Source organism: Hylaeus anthracinus, unplaced genomic scaffold, assembly GCF_026225885.1.
Source record: "Hylaeus anthracinus isolate JK02 unplaced genomic scaffold, UHH_iyHylAnth1.0_haploid 0, whole genome shotgun sequence".
In the NCBI taxonomy this organism is placed as follows: domain Eukaryota; kingdom Metazoa; phylum Arthropoda; class Insecta; order Hymenoptera; family Colletidae; genus Hylaeus; species Hylaeus anthracinus.
The window spans coordinates 18,345,418-18,363,082 of NW_026533254.1; the positions used below are offsets into that span (position 1 = coordinate 18,345,418).

General features: G+C 43.7%; 3 protein-coding genes across 4 annotated transcripts in view; 1 reads left to right on the forward strand and 2 right to left on the reverse strand.

The window, feature by feature from the left end:
• Positions 1–9,114, reverse strand: part of LOC128886276 (uncharacterized) — a 120,124-nt gene extending 111,010 nt beyond the window's left edge. Inside the window, exons 1-3 of one of the 2 annotated variants that reach the window (XM_054141011.1) lie at positions 8,988–9,114; positions 8,695–8,913; positions 8,494–8,613 (exon numbers count right to left, since the gene is read on the reverse strand). In XM_054141011.1, the coding sequence (XP_053996986.1) occupies positions 8,494–8,547 (54 nt within the window). In that variant the 5' untranslated portion in view covers positions 8,548–8,613; positions 8,695–8,913; positions 8,988–9,114. Of the gene's footprint in view, positions 1–8,493; positions 8,614–8,694; positions 8,931–8,987 lie in introns of those variants that run through there. The other variant, XM_054141100.1, reaches the window with a different exon arrangement.
• A 41-nt stretch (positions 9,115–9,155) lies between these two features.
• Positions 9,156–13,810, reverse strand: LOC128896920 (erythroid differentiation-related factor 1). The gene is made up of 7 exons (XM_054160532.1): positions 13,668–13,810; positions 11,187–13,437; positions 10,933–11,112; positions 10,482–10,858; positions 10,071–10,389; positions 9,692–9,995; positions 9,156–9,607 (listed from the first exon to the last, which is right to left on the reverse strand). Exons 1-7 carry the CDS (start codon positions 13,698–13,700, stop codon positions 9,466–9,468), a joined length of 3,606 nt encoding a protein of 1,201 aa, XP_054016507.1. The 5' UTR covers positions 13,701–13,810; the 3' UTR covers positions 9,156–9,465.
• Positions 13,811–15,035: 1,225 nt separating this feature from the next.
• Positions 15,036–16,852, forward strand: LOC128887205 (arrestin homolog). The gene has a single exon (XM_054142889.1). It carries the CDS (start codon positions 15,083–15,085, stop codon positions 16,217–16,219), a length of 1,137 nt encoding a protein of 378 aa, XP_053998864.1. The 5' UTR covers positions 15,036–15,082; the 3' UTR covers positions 16,220–16,852.
• The last annotated feature ends 813 nt before the right edge of the window (positions 16,853–17,665 follow it).

Here is a 17,665-nt window from a genome sequence, read left to right on the forward strand (position 1 = left end):
CTTCTAAAACGATCAAGAAATGCGATAGATTTTTGGGAAAGGGAAATAAAGAAGAAACGAGATCCCAACGAAAGGCAAGAAAGAAGATGATACGCGCGAGTCGATATCGCGCGGCTCGTCGGAGGGTAACTAACCGCTCGGTGGTGAGGGCTTACATATTTCAGGATGTCATCAGACGTCGACGGAGCCCCAAGAAACTGGTTCGAAGCGGATTCGCTTGGGGAAGCGTGGAGAGAAGCTTGCGGCGGTAGTCTGATTATAATGTCTTTGGTACAACGCGACGACGGAAGAAGATAGCAAGGACGGCGAGGCGAGCGAGAGAAACGGAGGGATTGATTTATCGAGGTACGAGTGTATGCCTATCCCCAGAAGCGGTCGAATTAAACGCAACTCAGACACGGCCGACGACTAACGAATTAGTCGTCTAAATTAATTTGAATCCAACCTTGCCGGAGATTAATTATTATTAACCAGATTGAAATCATGAACGTAACGTTCGTATTCGATCGAACGCCTGTGAAAGTTCCCTCGTCGTTCGTAGCGAAAGAAGCGAGACCGATCGAAAGGCTATTCGCCGCTGAACAGACGCGAGGGCGTAAAGATGCTGAGATGAAAAGCGGGATACTTGACATTCCAGGAATACCGAGAGAGACCCGAGGGTGGCTCAGCCGGAGTGTGCGCGAAATAAAGTGTGCATCGTGTAGGCAACCAGAGAAAAAGATCGTTTGATATCGCGCGAAGCAACGATTTGTCTCGCATTCGAATTTAAATCGAACACAAGAAAACAAACGCTGTGCAATCCTAGAAATCGCAAGATTTCTCAAATGTTTTCGCGAACCGCGAATCTTTGATCCATTCCGCTTTACTTCGCAATTTCTTTGATGCACGCCCTTCCTCGAAACCTCTGTTCGTCGTCCGCCACCGAGCACTTTTCTCGCGAGTGGTCGAGTCCGATTAAACATTAAACAGACGGCCACGGACTTTTCTAGGGAAAAGTTCCACGAGAAAAAAGAGACGAAAAGTGTGGAGGCAAGGACACGAAACCCGCAGGAGCCCCTCTCGAAAATTTCGTTCTTCGATAGAGGTACGACGAGGTACATGTGCATGTGCCATAAAGAGAGAAATACGAAGACCGATTTGCCGGGTGTTTCATAATTAAAAAGTCGAGAGACGCGTGATCCTTTTGTGGTGGCCAGATCCGCAAAAGATAACGATTTGGAGCATCTCGCCGAGGCCGCGATAACTGGGCCGTGAAAAGCCTGCGGAAATTATCAGAGCACGAATTTCGGAAGAAAAACTGTCGGCGAGCCCGCGGATTGCTGGAACTGGAAGAGCCCTCGTTAGAAACCGCAGGTTGCCGCGTCATTTTCGAAATAAAATCTTCCTAGTAGCGAATTCGAAGATCAAAGAGCGAACGTGCTTCGAATAATTCTTGACCGTCGCTGACTTTTACCACAGATCTATGAAGACAAGAGAATGTCCGCGATAACAACGAGAAACTTAGAAAATCCAACCGATCGCTTTCCGATTTCATACTTGACTAAAGCAGTTGCGTATGAAAATTTAATTAAAAAATTTTACGAGATTGCTAGCACCGTGTACGAGAAACCAGCGAGAAAGAAAAGCAAAAGAATGGAGCGTACATTGAGGATAGCGCAAACGCTTCGTCGAAGCTCGACGTTAAAAGTTGCGTTACTCAAAAAAAAAAACAACAACATCGGTGAGTAATCGCGTGCATCTTTCCAGCGGAAGAGTCGCCTCGTCTAGCATCGAGTCGATGGAAAAAAAAACAAGACAAAGAGCAAAGGAAACTTGGTTAAATCGAGTCTCAACGGGACACCGTTGACAAGCTAATTTATGCGAATACGGTGGTTGTAGACAAGGAAAACGAAACATAACGCCTCGGGCATGGGCATATTTTCGACAAGAATAAACGAGACGAGATTTCACGTGGCTGATTATCGTCGGTCTAGAAAACCAGATACGTCCGGCTGGGAAACGAGAACGGAACCGGGACACGGGCGCGAGCAGAATTCTGAGCCACCAGGGGGCTGGAATTTATTACGTGGCTCGTGGCCGACCACGCGCGTATGTTTACTACTGAATGATAGAGCGGCAGGAAGACAACCGGAAAGGGAAAAGAGAGGCAGAAATCCTCGCCGTTTCTGTGGGTCGGCATCGTCTTTCGTGGGACTTTGATCGTCCCGATTTCCTTGATAACGATAACAGACACGATATTACTGTTTGTGGTGCAAATTAGTATAAAATAAGTACTAAATATTCCATCGAGTCCGATATGATTCTGCTGATTTAGTCCTACCAGCTTAAGAGAGGTTACTTGGAGCCAATACACTCAATTTTCAGTGGTAAAATACAGGAATAGCGCACCGGATTACTACGTTCGGCGTAGTAAACTTGCCTCGGTCTGTCTCGTCGACTCCTATTTACCGCTCCATAAGTTGAATAATTATAAATCAATTAGTGGCGGTGGAGGGAGTTTCACGGTCGGGTGAATGTAAATGTGTTTGAATGTCAGCCTCGCGGAATAATTTAGTTAGGCGGGGGTCTCTCGTTCGGGACATCGTACGAATGGCTCCGAACCGCAGCCAACCAGTCGAATTGTCTATACCGTAATATTTTCCCTTTACTATCTAAAATGAACTCGATTCTCGGCAATTGTCCTCGCACGGACTTTTACTCGAACCAGAAACTTGATCACCAAAAAGATGAAACAAGAGGACACGGAAGAAGAATGTACCTCGCAGACTGTTATCGCGAGGAACTTCCACGTGGCGTTCCGAGACTGGCCAAGCGATAGATCGATGAGAGGAGAGCGTGCGGTACCGTGGCAATTAACAGGGATCGGAGTACCGCATTTATTCTCGTTACCGGGGATATTAAGTAATAAGAAAGAATAAAGATCCTGCCGACGATATTGCCGGAGCACGCGACTACGTGACCGTCTGTGTCCAGTTGTTCGGGTTCGTCAATCTGATATACGGCAACGCGTTAAACGAGAAATACGTGCCTCCGAGGAGAAAAAACCGCTACGAGACTCGTGCTCGCAGCGATCTTTCCAAAGGTGTCGCGAAACGTATAAATTCCAATAGCCAGTTCTCGAAGTGGTCACGATTTAAAAATTGCATACTTCATTTAAACGAAACGTTGAACTGGATCTTGATTTCAGGTTAGATAATACCGTGTCGAGTAGTATAACTCGATAATTGGACAGCCCGAAATCTCCGTTAAATATTAAAAAATCGATTCTCGACTTTTCTACTACGGGAAAGTACCGCAACGATTTAATCGCTAATTGAAATATTAACAAGAAGCGGATCTCTTTGCATTCCGGTTTGACTCGCGAGGTGAGATATTTCAAACGGAGCCGACCACCCCGGTAAAACGCGGAATGCATCGCTGAGAGACAGGACCGGTCGAATCAAAACGAATTTCGCATAACCAAAGGCAACGAATTCAATTCGCGAAACGAAATTAGGAAGAGCAAGCAGAATCGTTCGTACGAGAACAGGGAGTAGGTACGCGATGAAACCGCAGGCGAGACCCGCGAGATTTATTTTTCTCGGAGACTACGGCTCGACTCGTTTGCTCCGCGAGATGAAAGATCGACACGGAGAAACTCGTGGTTCTCGTGAAAAATTGCACGGTACTGCGGAGAAAGAACTCACGCTATAAACACAAACATCGAAGCAGAAACATCCACTCGATCCGAGGGAAACGACGCGACGAAGAACGCGTAGCGACTAAGCTCTTAAATCAATGTCGGCAAATTCAAATTAATAGCCAAAGCGCGCGTACCAATACTCGCGATCCGTCTATTGGTTTTGAGCCGATATTCGCGGGACTAAAACATACGTTGTCGTTATCAAAGGTTCCGCGATCGTTGCTTTCTACGATCGCTGTATGTCGGATGTCTGCCAAGGTACCTCTATTCGCGTCGATCGATCGTTGCCCGTTGCAAAAAATTCTTTCCGAGACGAACCGTACAGAGAAATGGGTGGGCAACAACGTAAACACGAGTAACGAAAAAGCTGCGGTACGTCCTCGCCCCAGTTCAATTAATTCGAATTTCTACGAGGCAGAACAAAAATTAGAATGTGTTGCTGCCCTGGCGAGTTCGGTAAAATAGCTTGAACCCGAGGAAGCCTCTACCGAGACCCGGGTTTCCTCGTATTTTCTCATCGACGAGGTAACTTGTGACGGCGATCGATTTATATTAATTAATTCCTCGGATTTTCGTTCCTTTTCGCGTCGCTTTTGCCACCCTTCGGAGTTGTTTCGATTCCATAACTCGGTGAGTTGGTTCCAATGTCCAGCGAACGAGGCCAATGTTATCGCGCAACAATATCACTTCACTCTTCGCCACGAATCTCGCCATAAAAGAAGATGTTATTACGTCGGTGGCATACGACGCGATAAGAGACGTATGATCCGCGACATAATATCCCGCAGTCTTCAACCTCCGATCTTTGATCCTCCTCGTCTCCTTCGAACCACGTTTTATCACGATAAAACATATCGACGGCATGTTAAGTACACGGACCTTTACGATCCTGGACATAAATTGGGATTTATCTGGTTGGATGGACCGAGGAGAAGCCAGAAAACGAAGAGTCATGAATTTTTCGTCGACCTTAGAGGGAACCAACGACGAAGACAACGTCGAAGATCTTCTTTCGACGAACCGACGAATGAGTACATAGATCGATTCTCCGTGGAATATCTCTGGCCGACAGGATTTTCTACGGTGTCATTTGTTACCCTCGCGTTTGGAACACGGGAACAGCGGAACCGTAGCGGAAGAACTTACGGTCCCGTTCTTCGCGCCCGCAATGCGTAAATCTTGAGGGAACACGCGCGCGGAAACGACAAAACTTCCAAAGCAGAACACATGTTCAAGACGCGAGCGCAACTACGAAATTACGGCTGTAATTAGCCTCGAGACGACTTCAAACGAGCGACGAACTCGCGAGGAAACTTCTCGAGCGTTCTTCCAGATGACGGTGCTTTTAGGTTTATTAAAAAGCCACGCGACCAACTCTGCATCGAGAGGACTACGAATAAATATTATCATCGGTACAAACGAACGAGATATTCGATTTCCGGAAGCGATAAGTTTTCAAAGCGACAAAAAATCAAGCAGAATACATTTTTCTTTTTTGCGTAAAGTTTCGTTCTGAAATGTCCCGTATTCGACTAACCGCGATTCGACGCCGTTTTAGCTTAACCGCAAACACTCGACGAGCAGCTCGCGCGGTTTCACGGTGACCAACGAAATTGAATTGCAAATACATCTTGGATTACCGATACACGGGCTCGCTCGATGAGCCGTAACTTCTGCACGGACATTAAAGAGATTAGGCAATGACTTTGGATCGGTCGGTGGCTGTCTCCTGGAAAATGGAATCGCTTCGAAACCGACCACGTAACCCCCGTCCGTTCGAATTTCCAACGCGTATGGAACTTTTGCCGCGGCATACTACTCGATTTTCACCAGCCCGCGACACTCGCCTAGCAATCGATTCGATATTTCACGACACGGGCCGTTGCACCGACGTGTTCCGGAATTACAAGCGTACACGGCCCGTAGCTACGAAAGCACGTCCAAGTCGCGAATCATTCGACGCGAGTCGTTCGCAATTTAATTATTCCCTCGGTAGTACCGCTTTCTTCTTCTCCCAAGAAAACGTTAATAAACGCTCGATGAAAAACACCGAGACAGTAAATCCCATTCACAGAAATCGTTGCGACCGCTTGGCGGAATAAATTCTGGCAGTCCCAGTCGCTTGGTCGCAGAGCTGATTATCGACAGTCACGGAATAACTCCACGCGGCAAATATAATTCATGTCCGTGTTTGCATTTCCCGTAATTTATTATCGGTGAAACACGCCGAGCATTCGCAACGGTGTGCTCGTGCGTTATTATTTATGACACTCGCGATGCCTTCCGAAACATGCGGCACACATTCGCTTCGGTAACTCGAAGGAACACACTCCTCGCCTCGAGAATTTCAGGAAACTTAACGTGCAATGCATCCGAAACACGATTAAGACTCGGCGAATTAACGATCCGTAGAGTGGACGAAATGGGAACACGAAATGCTGTCTCTCTTTAAAAACGGAAAAGGAGTTCGATCGAGTGTTTTCACCCATTCTCGACATTATACGATTCGACGATGTATCGCACTTGTGATAAAATGATAAAAATATCTCGTACAAGCATAGCTTAACGAACTCGAACGAAATACCGCTTTCATCTCGCGGATCGCCACCCCCCGCTAGTATACGCGACCGGAAGTGTCGATGTCGAGGATCTAGATCGTCGCGAGTTTGCTCTCCTCTCGACGAGAACGTGTCCCATGAACACGACGAAAAGAATGCAAACGCGAGGGGGCAGAAAGGCACCGACTTTAATTGATATAACCAGATAAGACCCTGAGGAACTCGAAGAGAGACAGGAACGCGGCTTGAATTCGAAGCCCTCGACGGCATCGAAAAAGAGACGGAAACACCGAGATGGAGAACGGAGAAGGGAGAGATGCATTCTCGCGGAATTCCCCCTTTGTTCGTGCCGAAATTCCATCGGCAGCCACAAAGAAAAGACGAACCGCTCGTGGACGAGCCTAGACTGTCAAACGGCGCATTATTTTTCCTTTTCTTTCGCGTCTGACGGATTCATTATGTAATTCGCGTAATGGGTCCCTACCGAGACCCGCTCGAGACATCTTGGAATTCAATTGTTTCGAAGTCGTGGAAACCCTGGGACCAGGTACAGAGAGAAGGGAGAAAAGGAAGACAAAGAACGAAAACCCCTCCTCGGGAGCGTTTCCCTTGATTTTCCATGTGTTCGTGCGTCTTCCGTTACCTACAGTTCAAACTGGTGCAAAAGACGCTGAGTGCGAAAGCGACCTACGAACGCCAATTAAGAGAAAATAATACCGACTCCGCGAGCTTTCAACACGGCTACTCGACTTTGCAATTTCGTTTATTGCGCAGCTTGCGAACGGCGTGTATCGCTGTACTTGAATACACCGACCCTATCAAACCTAGACTCTACTTACTCGAAAACCAGTCCTCAGCGGAAAAAAACTACAAGGTTCTAGAGGATCCCTATACCTACTCGGTCCGACGATAACCACGCGTGTTTTAAATTGTACACGGCCGATCGTAGACAGATAAGGACTCGAGCTCGAAGGAACGATGGAAAGAAGACGAGGGTGGATCGCGCGATTCTTCGTGGTGCGAATTTCTTTGCGGATTAATATTTGCACTGGTTGTGAACGACATCGCTATAGAAGACGTGGAATATACGACGGGGGACAAAGTGTAGCGGAGGGTGGAACAGAACAAATAACGAACGTGGTCGGAGACAAATGGGGTGGATCTACCCTTGGACTAACTCAAGGAACACAGCACCCCCTAAAAACCTTTGGTGTAGCCTGTTGAAAAAAAAAAACGTTTCCGCAGGTTTCACGGGTACGTAGCCATCCAGTGTGATGCTTGGAAATATGAGCCAAGTACGGTTGGATATCGAATTTGTCTGAAAGAAACGTAGACTTAACCGAGGAACAGTTTTAACGACGTAAACATACAAAATAAAACTTCATCGTCACATAATTGTATTTCGAGCAGGAGATTCACCTATACGTATCGGTAAGAGCATTTTATCCGATTACGTATAGACGAAATTCGATCCTGTCCGAGAGCAAGCGTAATAAATTAGAAGCTAGCAAAAAATCGATAACCAGGTTTCGGCAAAATGACTTGTCGATAACCTAAAGACACGCTTGGCGTTCGCGCAGAGCCAAAAGTTCCCTGGGGGGGTTAAACGAACGAACGAATTTTCTCTCGATCGAAAAAGGAGAAAACAATCGGAAAACGGTCGACGTATTTTCTCGGATGACATTCTCGTCGAGACGCTAAAAGAGGAAGTGGCGACGGAAGAATGGTCCAGGCCAAAACTGATGGCCGGAGGGGTGAAATAGTCGAAAGGTCAGGGCACGGATGTCCGGAGAGAATCGAACGAGATTGGGGACCGAGAAAGAGATGGATAGATCGAAATGGTTGAACGCCGAATAAAGACATCGCGATTCGAAGCCGACCTTTCTTTGCGCTCTTTTGTTTCATCTTTGACGCAACTTACCACCCCGAGGGCGAGGGTACATATTACGTATCCATTCGAGTGCTAGGAGCTACGAGTACGACTGACAGCTGAAACTATTGTATCCCGATGCTCGAACGCCGTTTGTAATTTATCAATGTTTACCCAAGAGTTTTATTTTCGTTGTAACCGAACGATTGCAGCGATTTTCTTATCGAGACACGAAAACGTAATGAATAAAAGTTTGCGAATAAACTCACCGACAAGATGAAAATAATACGGAATCTCATCGAACGTGACAGGTAATATCATCTCGAAGATCGGGGATGAAATTCGTTAATTTCGTCCAAACTTCCATATCCTTATTTGCTTACCGCGATGATCTTCTTTTTTCCTCGACTTCTGTGCAACCGCGCCGCGACGCTCATCCATCGATAGATTTCATGTCGTATCTTTTCCGGACTTTTGTGGGACAAATATCTTTCCGCGTGGATCTACCAATCAATACGTACAGGTGTTTGTATAAACGTCGCGAAGGATGCACTTTCTGATAACAATAACGACCAACGATTTACCTTCTTGCTCCGTGGTAAATTCAACCGAGGACTTCGAGGATCGTTACATTTGGTATGATAAATTCATCTTCTATAGCCATGCAACTCTATTTACTTAGAAATTTGCATACGAATTAAATGAAAACCATGCTCGTATAGAACGTGATATTGCACGGGAAACCTGTTTTGGCCCGATAGACTGTTCCACGGCAAGTCTTCCGAACAATTTAACCGTTGGTGCTAAGATTAAAAGCAAACTTTTTAATGAATTAATAAAAATAGTTACCGCAACGAAGTTGCTAAAGTTAGATTACCTTTGAGTTGCTAATAGAAATGCAAATGTATGTACACGTATCACGAGCAAGAATTCCATAGTTGAATTTTTTAACCATACTAAGTAATACGAGTACGGAAAGTTGGGTATTCCGGAACCTTTTATATCTCATGGATTACATGGGAGTCGATGGAACATGTGAAAAATATTATTCATAGGAAGCTATTTATTTTCCCTTATAAATCATGTATGTTTATATAAATAAAAGCTTCGATCTCACTATATACACATTAGAATAGAAAAATGTCCTCAAGATCTTAAGATACAATAGCGAATTAAAGAACATTTCCTTTGACAAGGTCTCGTCTCTCAAGTGTTAACGACCAGCGTTAACAGCGACAGAAAACCTTTAAAAATATTGAGAGAATCAATCCAAGGAAGGAATAAGTTGATCGAGACTCTGTGCGTTAAGTCTTTGAACTGGCACAGATACGACATATACATCTATGCGTACGCATTCAAGATTCCGTAGACGGTAACACCTTTTCCAAGTCTCGTAAAAGTTGCGCAACGTGTTCTATTAACGTGAAACCTGTTATTGTAACGGGTCGCAACAGTCGACTGTAACACTGTTTATACAGATTAACAAGAGCTTCGCAACTGAAATATTAAAATACATTATATTATATTTTATTCAATTCGTTACGATGAGAATATAAGAACGCATGGTTTAGAAATGCATACTCTTTTTCACTGCTACTGCTATTCTTGGTAACGACTAATTTGGTTAGGGATCTCAAATTGAACTGTAATCTCTGTTCAAGTAACGTTACTAAAGTTTCCTCGTCTTCTATAAACTTTTGTTCATCGATTCCTTTTCTCTCCGAGTTTTCTTTCCCTGCTTTGTCATCGAGTGTACTTAAACTTTTTCCCGCTTGTTTCTGAGAATTATTTCTATCGCATAATATATCCATGATAGGTCTGCACTGTAGTATCAAATCGAGACTATTTTGATATGCTTTCAATTTGCCGTTAAACGTTGTAGCACCTGAAATATAATGCGATATATAAAAACATAATCTATGAAAAAACGAACATAACCTAGATTCAAAAAAGAACGTACAACGAGCTTGGTGTTCCGCTAAGGCGACTCTCTCCATTTGTACTGTTAAAAACTCTGTAGTCTGCTCCAAAGATAGTAAGAGCTTTGCAGCTTTTTCATAATACAGCTTACACAGTTGCAAACTTGTTTTCCTTTTAATACTATCCGTGTCTGGTTGGTGCTCTCTGTATATACGATGATAAAAAGAAGCGAGTCGATGTTGAATAGTCGCAGCACGGAACTGATACACAGGCTGGCGTGGACCTGGTGTTTCGGTATCGCAGTGCTTGAGAGCTTTTTGTAGAATATCGACAACTTCTCGTTCCAGTTCTTCCTTCGTCTAAGATGATGACCAAAAGAAAAGAAAAGTAACGTCGATCGAACCGAATTTAAGTTTAATGTTGGAGAAGGAAAACGTAGAATAAAACACACCTTGCAACTACTAGTAGTAGAATAATCTTGCAGTAATGTAGCCATGGTAAACAATGTGGTAGACAAATCCCACGTAACAGTATCCCAAATTACAGGATTTGTTTTTCGAGAACCCAAGACTTGCAAAGCTTTTTGATAACTCGCTAACGCTTTATTGTAAAAATAACGCTCTTGAGTGTTTTGTTTCACGTGCATATGTGCACAGAGTCGCATAACTCTTCCGGTATTCGAGTGTAAAAGAGCCAAGTTCGCTTCATCGTGAACAGTTTCGAATGCTTTCACACCCGCTTCTAAATGAGTCTTGGAACGCGTAAGCAGTGTTATTACGGTAGACGATGATGCTGACGTGTCCCCTGAACTTTCTTGCTGATAATATTCTGTTAAAACAGTAACGCGTTCTTTAAATTTCAGTATCAGATATTTAAAATAATCGTGGAAAAAAATTACCAACTTTCAGCTTGATTCATATAAAGAACACCTAGTTCATTGTGAATGTTTCCTAATCGTTTAAAGAGGTTATATTTATTAGCGTCCAATGGTTCCAACGATAAGGCTTTCTCGTAACACATATAAGATGCTACTAGAGTAGATTCTATACTTTCTAAATGCTGTGGCAGTAATTCGGCACCATCTGAATTAAAAAATGATGTAATTATTTTTAGCATTGCGACCACATTTCCACATACTTCTTACGCGATAACTTACTCATATCTAAGTCTTCCATTTTACAGATTTCTTCGACTATCTTTTCTTCAATTTCGTTCTTCATTTCGTACTCTTTCCTATGTCTTTCTACGTTAGGCCAGTCTTGTACCACCATAAAACAGCAATCTCCCGCGCGTCCTAATAGATAACTGATCGACTTAGCATTTCTTACCCCACAAAAGATTTCTAATATTTTTTGACACCGTAAAACTGCCAATATATATCTCAACGAAGCTCCATAATTTCTATTAGCGTACTCGTTTTCAACAAGTACAGCAAATATTAACGATGCTTTCTCGTATAACAGTATCTTTAAGTGGGCATTCCAACTAACGTTGTCACTTTTTTTCGGAGCTTGCCACGTAGGTAGCGTTTCAGCTTTAACTTTACACAGTAACGCTTTTGCCTCGTTATGGCTAGGTTTTTCTTTAGAGATAAGGTCTTCCGACTTTTTGTTTTTTCTCGATTTTAGTTTTTTTTTATGATTGGGACTACTATTTACAGAATTTCCCACGGATTCGGTATCCTTTTTCTTATCTCTCAAAGAAGTGTAAGGCATAGGTATTGCTTGGAAAGGTTTTGCCATATTCAAATGAGTCTCTTCGTATTCTTTCTCCTCCTTCGCCTTCTCGTCTGCTCTCGTTTGTTCTTCGTTCGGAATATCTTCAGTTGGAAAATACTGTAGACATTGGAGTCCATGACACACGTGCTCCAAGGCGGCCAAACATCTTTCTTCGACTGTACCCGAAATAGGTGGTGGCTTGTATTTGGGTTCATCGCAATCCGCTTGTTCCTTAATGTGAGCTAATGTTAACGACTTTATCGCAGCTTCTTCAGCTTTCTCTTCTTCATTTTCGTCATTCTCGTGATTCGTACTCGATTCGCTTTGCACGTCTTCTTCGTCGCTTTGATCCGATAGCCCTGGACTAGCAGGGTCGGTATCCGATGGTATATAAAGATCGGATAACATAAAATGCGCCGATGTAACAATTTGAGGATATTTTTCTTTAGCTAATAATTGTACACAGTTCTTCAGTAGCATTCTGATAGTACCCTGTTGACGGTGGTAATCGGAGGAGTACTTCATATTACGAGCCACTCTATACAATAACATAGCAACAGGCACGGTGAACGGATTCTGACCTTTTTCATCCGATACCTCGTGACATAAAGATGTTAAATCGTATAACTTTACAACATCGTCGTCTTTGCCTTTAAATAGCCAATAAGTGTGTCCAGCTTTCGTTGCATTATTTTTTAAGAAACTTAAAATATTTTGTGCAACATCCCTGATGACTTTGGGACTGAATTTAGAATGATCTAAATTAGGAAGATCTTCCGTTTTTATTAACTCATACTTTTGCACTATGCCATCCAAATGATAACACATGACAACTTCTGGAACATTACACATTAAGTTATCCAACCAATAATCTATACCGGTTAAAACATTGATAGGCTTTGTCATGTCTCTTAATCTTAAACTTATACATGGATGCGTTTGCCCTCCAAATATCGGCATGTCTGTACCGATAAGCATTTGTATGTTCTCAAAAGTCCATACAATGTTTCTAGTAAAATTGTGATTATAATTTGGATCTGGTACTTTCTCCTCTTGAGAGGGTTCCGGTAAACATGGTTCCAATGTCTTCACAGGTAACTGTGGTTTTGTGTGCTGCTCTTTATTATCGGCCACTACTATCGAATGATACAAGAACTTGGATACCAAGTTTCTCTGCTGTAAAGTATTCCTATTATTCGTTTTGTGAAAGAGACGTTTCTCTTTGTCTCCGAGATTGTGGAAAATATGTTCGTAAAAAAATTTTTTCAGCCATTCCCAATCGTTTTCTGCTTGCCTAAGCAAATATTTGTGAATATCGAAATCATCCAATAACAACGTATTTTCGACTCTGTGAACCATCATGGATATCACTCCATGATTGTAAGGCAACTTTAACAGTTTCTTTATATTTTCTGCATCTGATACAACGTCGACTTCTCCGACACAGTCTGGAAACATATGCGCCATACGGAAACTGGAAAACCCAGAGGTTTGTGACCATACGCTTTGAAGGCCATAACTTTCTGCGGAACTGCTAAGCCAATTGCTCGGTGGTAAATTTAAATCTGTATTACATTGTAATTGAGCATAAGTTGCAGGTGTCTGGACTACTGAATACTTAACAACTGCCGTAGATTTCACTGGTTTCCTAGGTGAATTAGGTGCTATAGTCAAAGTCATAGGCTTCACCTGAAATTGAAATAATAACACAAATCCGTGACACTCAAAATATATTACATCTACATTATGAAAAATGTCTCGTAAATGAAATAATCAATGCTATGGATGTATGTTGTTTACGAATACTGGTAAGACAAAGTGTTTTAGTTTTTCTAACATAAAAAAGATAAAATTTTAAATAAAGTAATAGTCTTATTCCACTTGACGCAACGTTACTAATCGAACGAGACATTACTCACCACATTCATTTTAGTATCCGAGTCCTCTGACATTTTCAATTTCGAATAGTGTCACTCGCATCTCTCAAAATCCAACATCATCAAAATCTATGTATGTTTCAACATTTCTAGAAGGAACCAGAATGTATAGACATAGAGTAGATTTACAGAAGCGAAACTCTCGTCGAAATCTTTGACGTTCGTTCACACACAGATCATTGGTGTTTGTTAGTAGTGGTGTATACCAGTGGCGCCATCAATGGGAAAACGTCCAAGTTTGTAGTGTAAAAAATTCCCACTGTAGCGGCTAGATACCGTCATTAAATAAAAGTCGATAATTTGTTGCTAAATTAAACAACTATTTGTAAAAAATTATAAATTTTGCATAATCACTAGTATATTGTTGTGTTATGAAACAAAGAATCATATTTATTATGAAGAATAAAGAATAATTGGTTAAAGGTAACGGTGGCACCACCTTACAGAAATGGTGCGAACTACTATTTTCAGTACAAACTTGGACGTTTTCCCACCGATGGCGCCATTAATACCAATTGTTTTTATATCGAGACTTTTGAGAAAGTTATCGATACTTGAAGGGAGAACCCACTAAAATTCTTTTAATTTCTTCAACATGTTTTCTTTCTGCTTATAATATACTGGACAATTCCATACTAGATGGTTGGCACTCTGACTCGGATGTAACATGTTTAGTAGTGTCATCTAGCATCAACAGTAGAAACTATTTTCACTACAAACTTGGACGTTCTCTCATCGATGGCGCCACTAGTGATATGCTATAAATTAAGAATTCAAAACTATTATAATTGCAAGAGCGAGGGACAATTATTTTTTTACACTAAATCACTTATGAATATGCTTGGACCGTAGGAGTATGCAAGTTATTAAATTTAGTAGGATTCTTAAAAAATTGTATGTCCCTCAAGACAAGTATTACGCGGTTCCCTAAATTGATTCATTCTACGGCTCGTTTACGAGCAAACACGTCCCGTTTTAATATTAGGAACAGTTTTTTAACGAAGATTAGACGAGTAAATGTACAATGCAAGCGTGCGATATTCATCGTATTAACGCGAGCGATTCGCGTCGCAACATTTGTCGCCTCAAGACGAGCATTACTATACCAAAGATTATGAACAGCAAAACGAAGCCCGGGAAGATCATCGATCCGGGCAAAGGTGAAAACATAGGTTGGTATTGTTATGATCGGCGGGTAAAGGTATCGGTAAAAACACGAAAAGGTTAGCAACGACGCGTGCAAAGACGCTCGTTTATCCGCGACGCTGAATGGATTTGGAAACCCCTAAAGTGGTTGACGTCACTGGTACCGTGTCCGTATATAAGACGCTGTGCACCCTCGCGATTCAGTCGTCCATTGTGAATCACAATCGAAGAACACAGCGACGGACTCAACTATGGTGGTGAACTTCAAGGTGTTCAAGAAATGCTCACCAAACGGCAAGATTTCCCTGTATCTTGGTAAGAGAGACTACATCGACTACTTATCGGGAATCGAGCCGGTGGACGGGGTGGTTCTGTTGGATCAGAACTACATCGATACCGGGCGAAAGGTATGGGGACAACTAGTGTGCAGTTTCCGCTACGGCAGAGAGGAGGACGAGGTGATGGGTCTGAACTTTCAAAAGGACCTGTACTTGACCTCGGAACAACTCTACCCGGCTACTCGAAAAATGGAGGATAACTTGACCAGGTTGCAAGAACGTCTGTTGACGAAATTGGGACCAAACGCGATTCCATTCGTGTTCAAGTTCCCCCAAAGTGCTCCGTCGAGCGTAACTCTGCAGCCAGGCGAGGAAGAGACCGGTGAACCTTGCGGCGTGAGCTATTACGTGAAGATATACTCCGGCGACACCGAGACCGACATTACACACAAGAGGAGCACGGTAACGATGGGCATCAGGAAGATTCAATACACGCCGACGAAACAGGGTCGCCAACCGTGTACCGTCGTACGAAAAGACTTCTTACTGAGTCCAGGCGATTTGGAGCTCGAGGTTACCTTGGACAAACAGCTGTACCATTACGGAGAGAGAATAGCCGTAAACGTGTGCGTAAAGAACACCAGTAACAAGGTCGTGAAGAAGATCAAGGCTCTGATTCAGCAAGGTATCGACGTGGTGATCTTCCAGAACGGCCAGTTCAGGACAGTGATCGACGCGGTAGAGACGCAGGACGGCTGCCCGATAAATCCAGGCTCGAATCTGCAAAAGGTCCTGTATCTGAAGCCAGAGCTAGAAAAAAATAAGCACCGCAGGGGCATCGCTCTAGACGGACGATTAAAGAGGGAGGAAAGCGAGCTGGCCTCCAGCACGTTGCTCATCTCGCCGGACGTTCGCGACTCCTTCGGCATCGTGGTGTCTTACGCCGTCAAGGTCAAACTATATCTGGGAGCACTGGGGGGAGAGCTGTCGGCGGAGCTGCCGTTCATCCTGATGCGACCGAAGCCAGTGGATCGGATCAAAGAGGTGAGCGCGGACAACATAGAAGTGGAGGACATCGCGGACGAGAAGGCGAAGCAGGCCAGCAGCTAAGCGGATAGGGTTCGGTGCACGTGACCGCGAGCTACACCCGGAGGTTGGCTCGCGTTCAATTTCAATATCTGGGAACTCGTGTCGCACGATTGAAAACACACACCGTGGCATGGGTGTAATATTCTGGACAGGTAACCCGGCATCCCCAGCTCCGCGTAGGTATCACGTTAACAACCCTTTCTCTACCAAGAGCGACGCTAGTCGCCTGCTACGAATCAAACGGTACGTGTCATAGTTTTCGTATAGATCTGCGCGTACGATCGCTTGCAAAATTCTACGTCGCCTCGCATCGATTACAACGCTATTGGTAAGACGAGAGATCCAACACTCTGCGGCCGAGACGGGCGACATTTTATTTCGATACTATTGTAGATAACAAATAAAAGTTATTTATAGAATGCTACCTTAGGATACTCCGTATCCGAAACGTCTCCTTCTAGAGATCCGAGAAATTTAACGGTATCGATTGCTGCTGGAAACTAGGTGAAAGCAAGTCTCGTCCAATGCATCTGAAACGCATCCGTAGCTGTCGCTTATATGTATATCGTACTAGCGTTCTGTAATTGTATACTTCTATAGCATGAATAAAATATGGTGTATCGGCCGAATTAAATCTATGTACGCGCTGTTAAACGCATCAGTTTTTTCTTCTCCCGTCCTTATTCATCTTTATTATTTACCTTAAGTATTTACTTTGTTAGAACGCATGGAGCAGAACGCCTCGGAAGGATCGTACACGGCACGAATACTACCTCGACGTTTCTAATTAATCGATATCTAAACGAGATCAATCGACATCGTTGACGTTCGCCCGCCTTTTCTTTTTCCTCATTTCGAAACGGAGTAAGTTACGCTCCAATCTTCCGTGAGACGTAGTCAAACGGAACGCGACGTTGTTAACGAAAAGAGCGTCCCTCGTCGATATCTCGCGATTGCGATTAATCATCGGCGTTGAACCGATAACACTCGGAAAACCAAACGCGTTTCCTCGTGCGTCAACAAATTGCGCGACGACTCGTCTCATTCGAATTAATCTTCCCATTTCCTGAAATCCTCCGAGCCTTCTCGACCGTGAAAACAAACACGCCCAGCAAGTATCGCGCGTTGCGTCGGACGAAAAATTAATATCGCGCTGTTGAAATCCTGACTCGACGTTTACGCATAGCGTTTCTTTGGTGCTCCGTATACTGGATGTCCGAGCGACCGCTCGTGCTACGCGAGAAACGTCGAAAAGAACGTATCGATTGCGAGATAAAATTTATACGTCGCGCATTTCGCGAAAATGTTTGCCTCCCTCGAGGACAAGGTCGCGCAATTTCGATGACGTAACATCCCCGACTGGGTCGTGGCCTAGAAAAGTAATGCCACCAGGCGTGTTTCACGTCTCGAAACGCCGCGGCGATCGATCCGGACACCGTAAGAATTATCTGCAATTTCGACGAACGT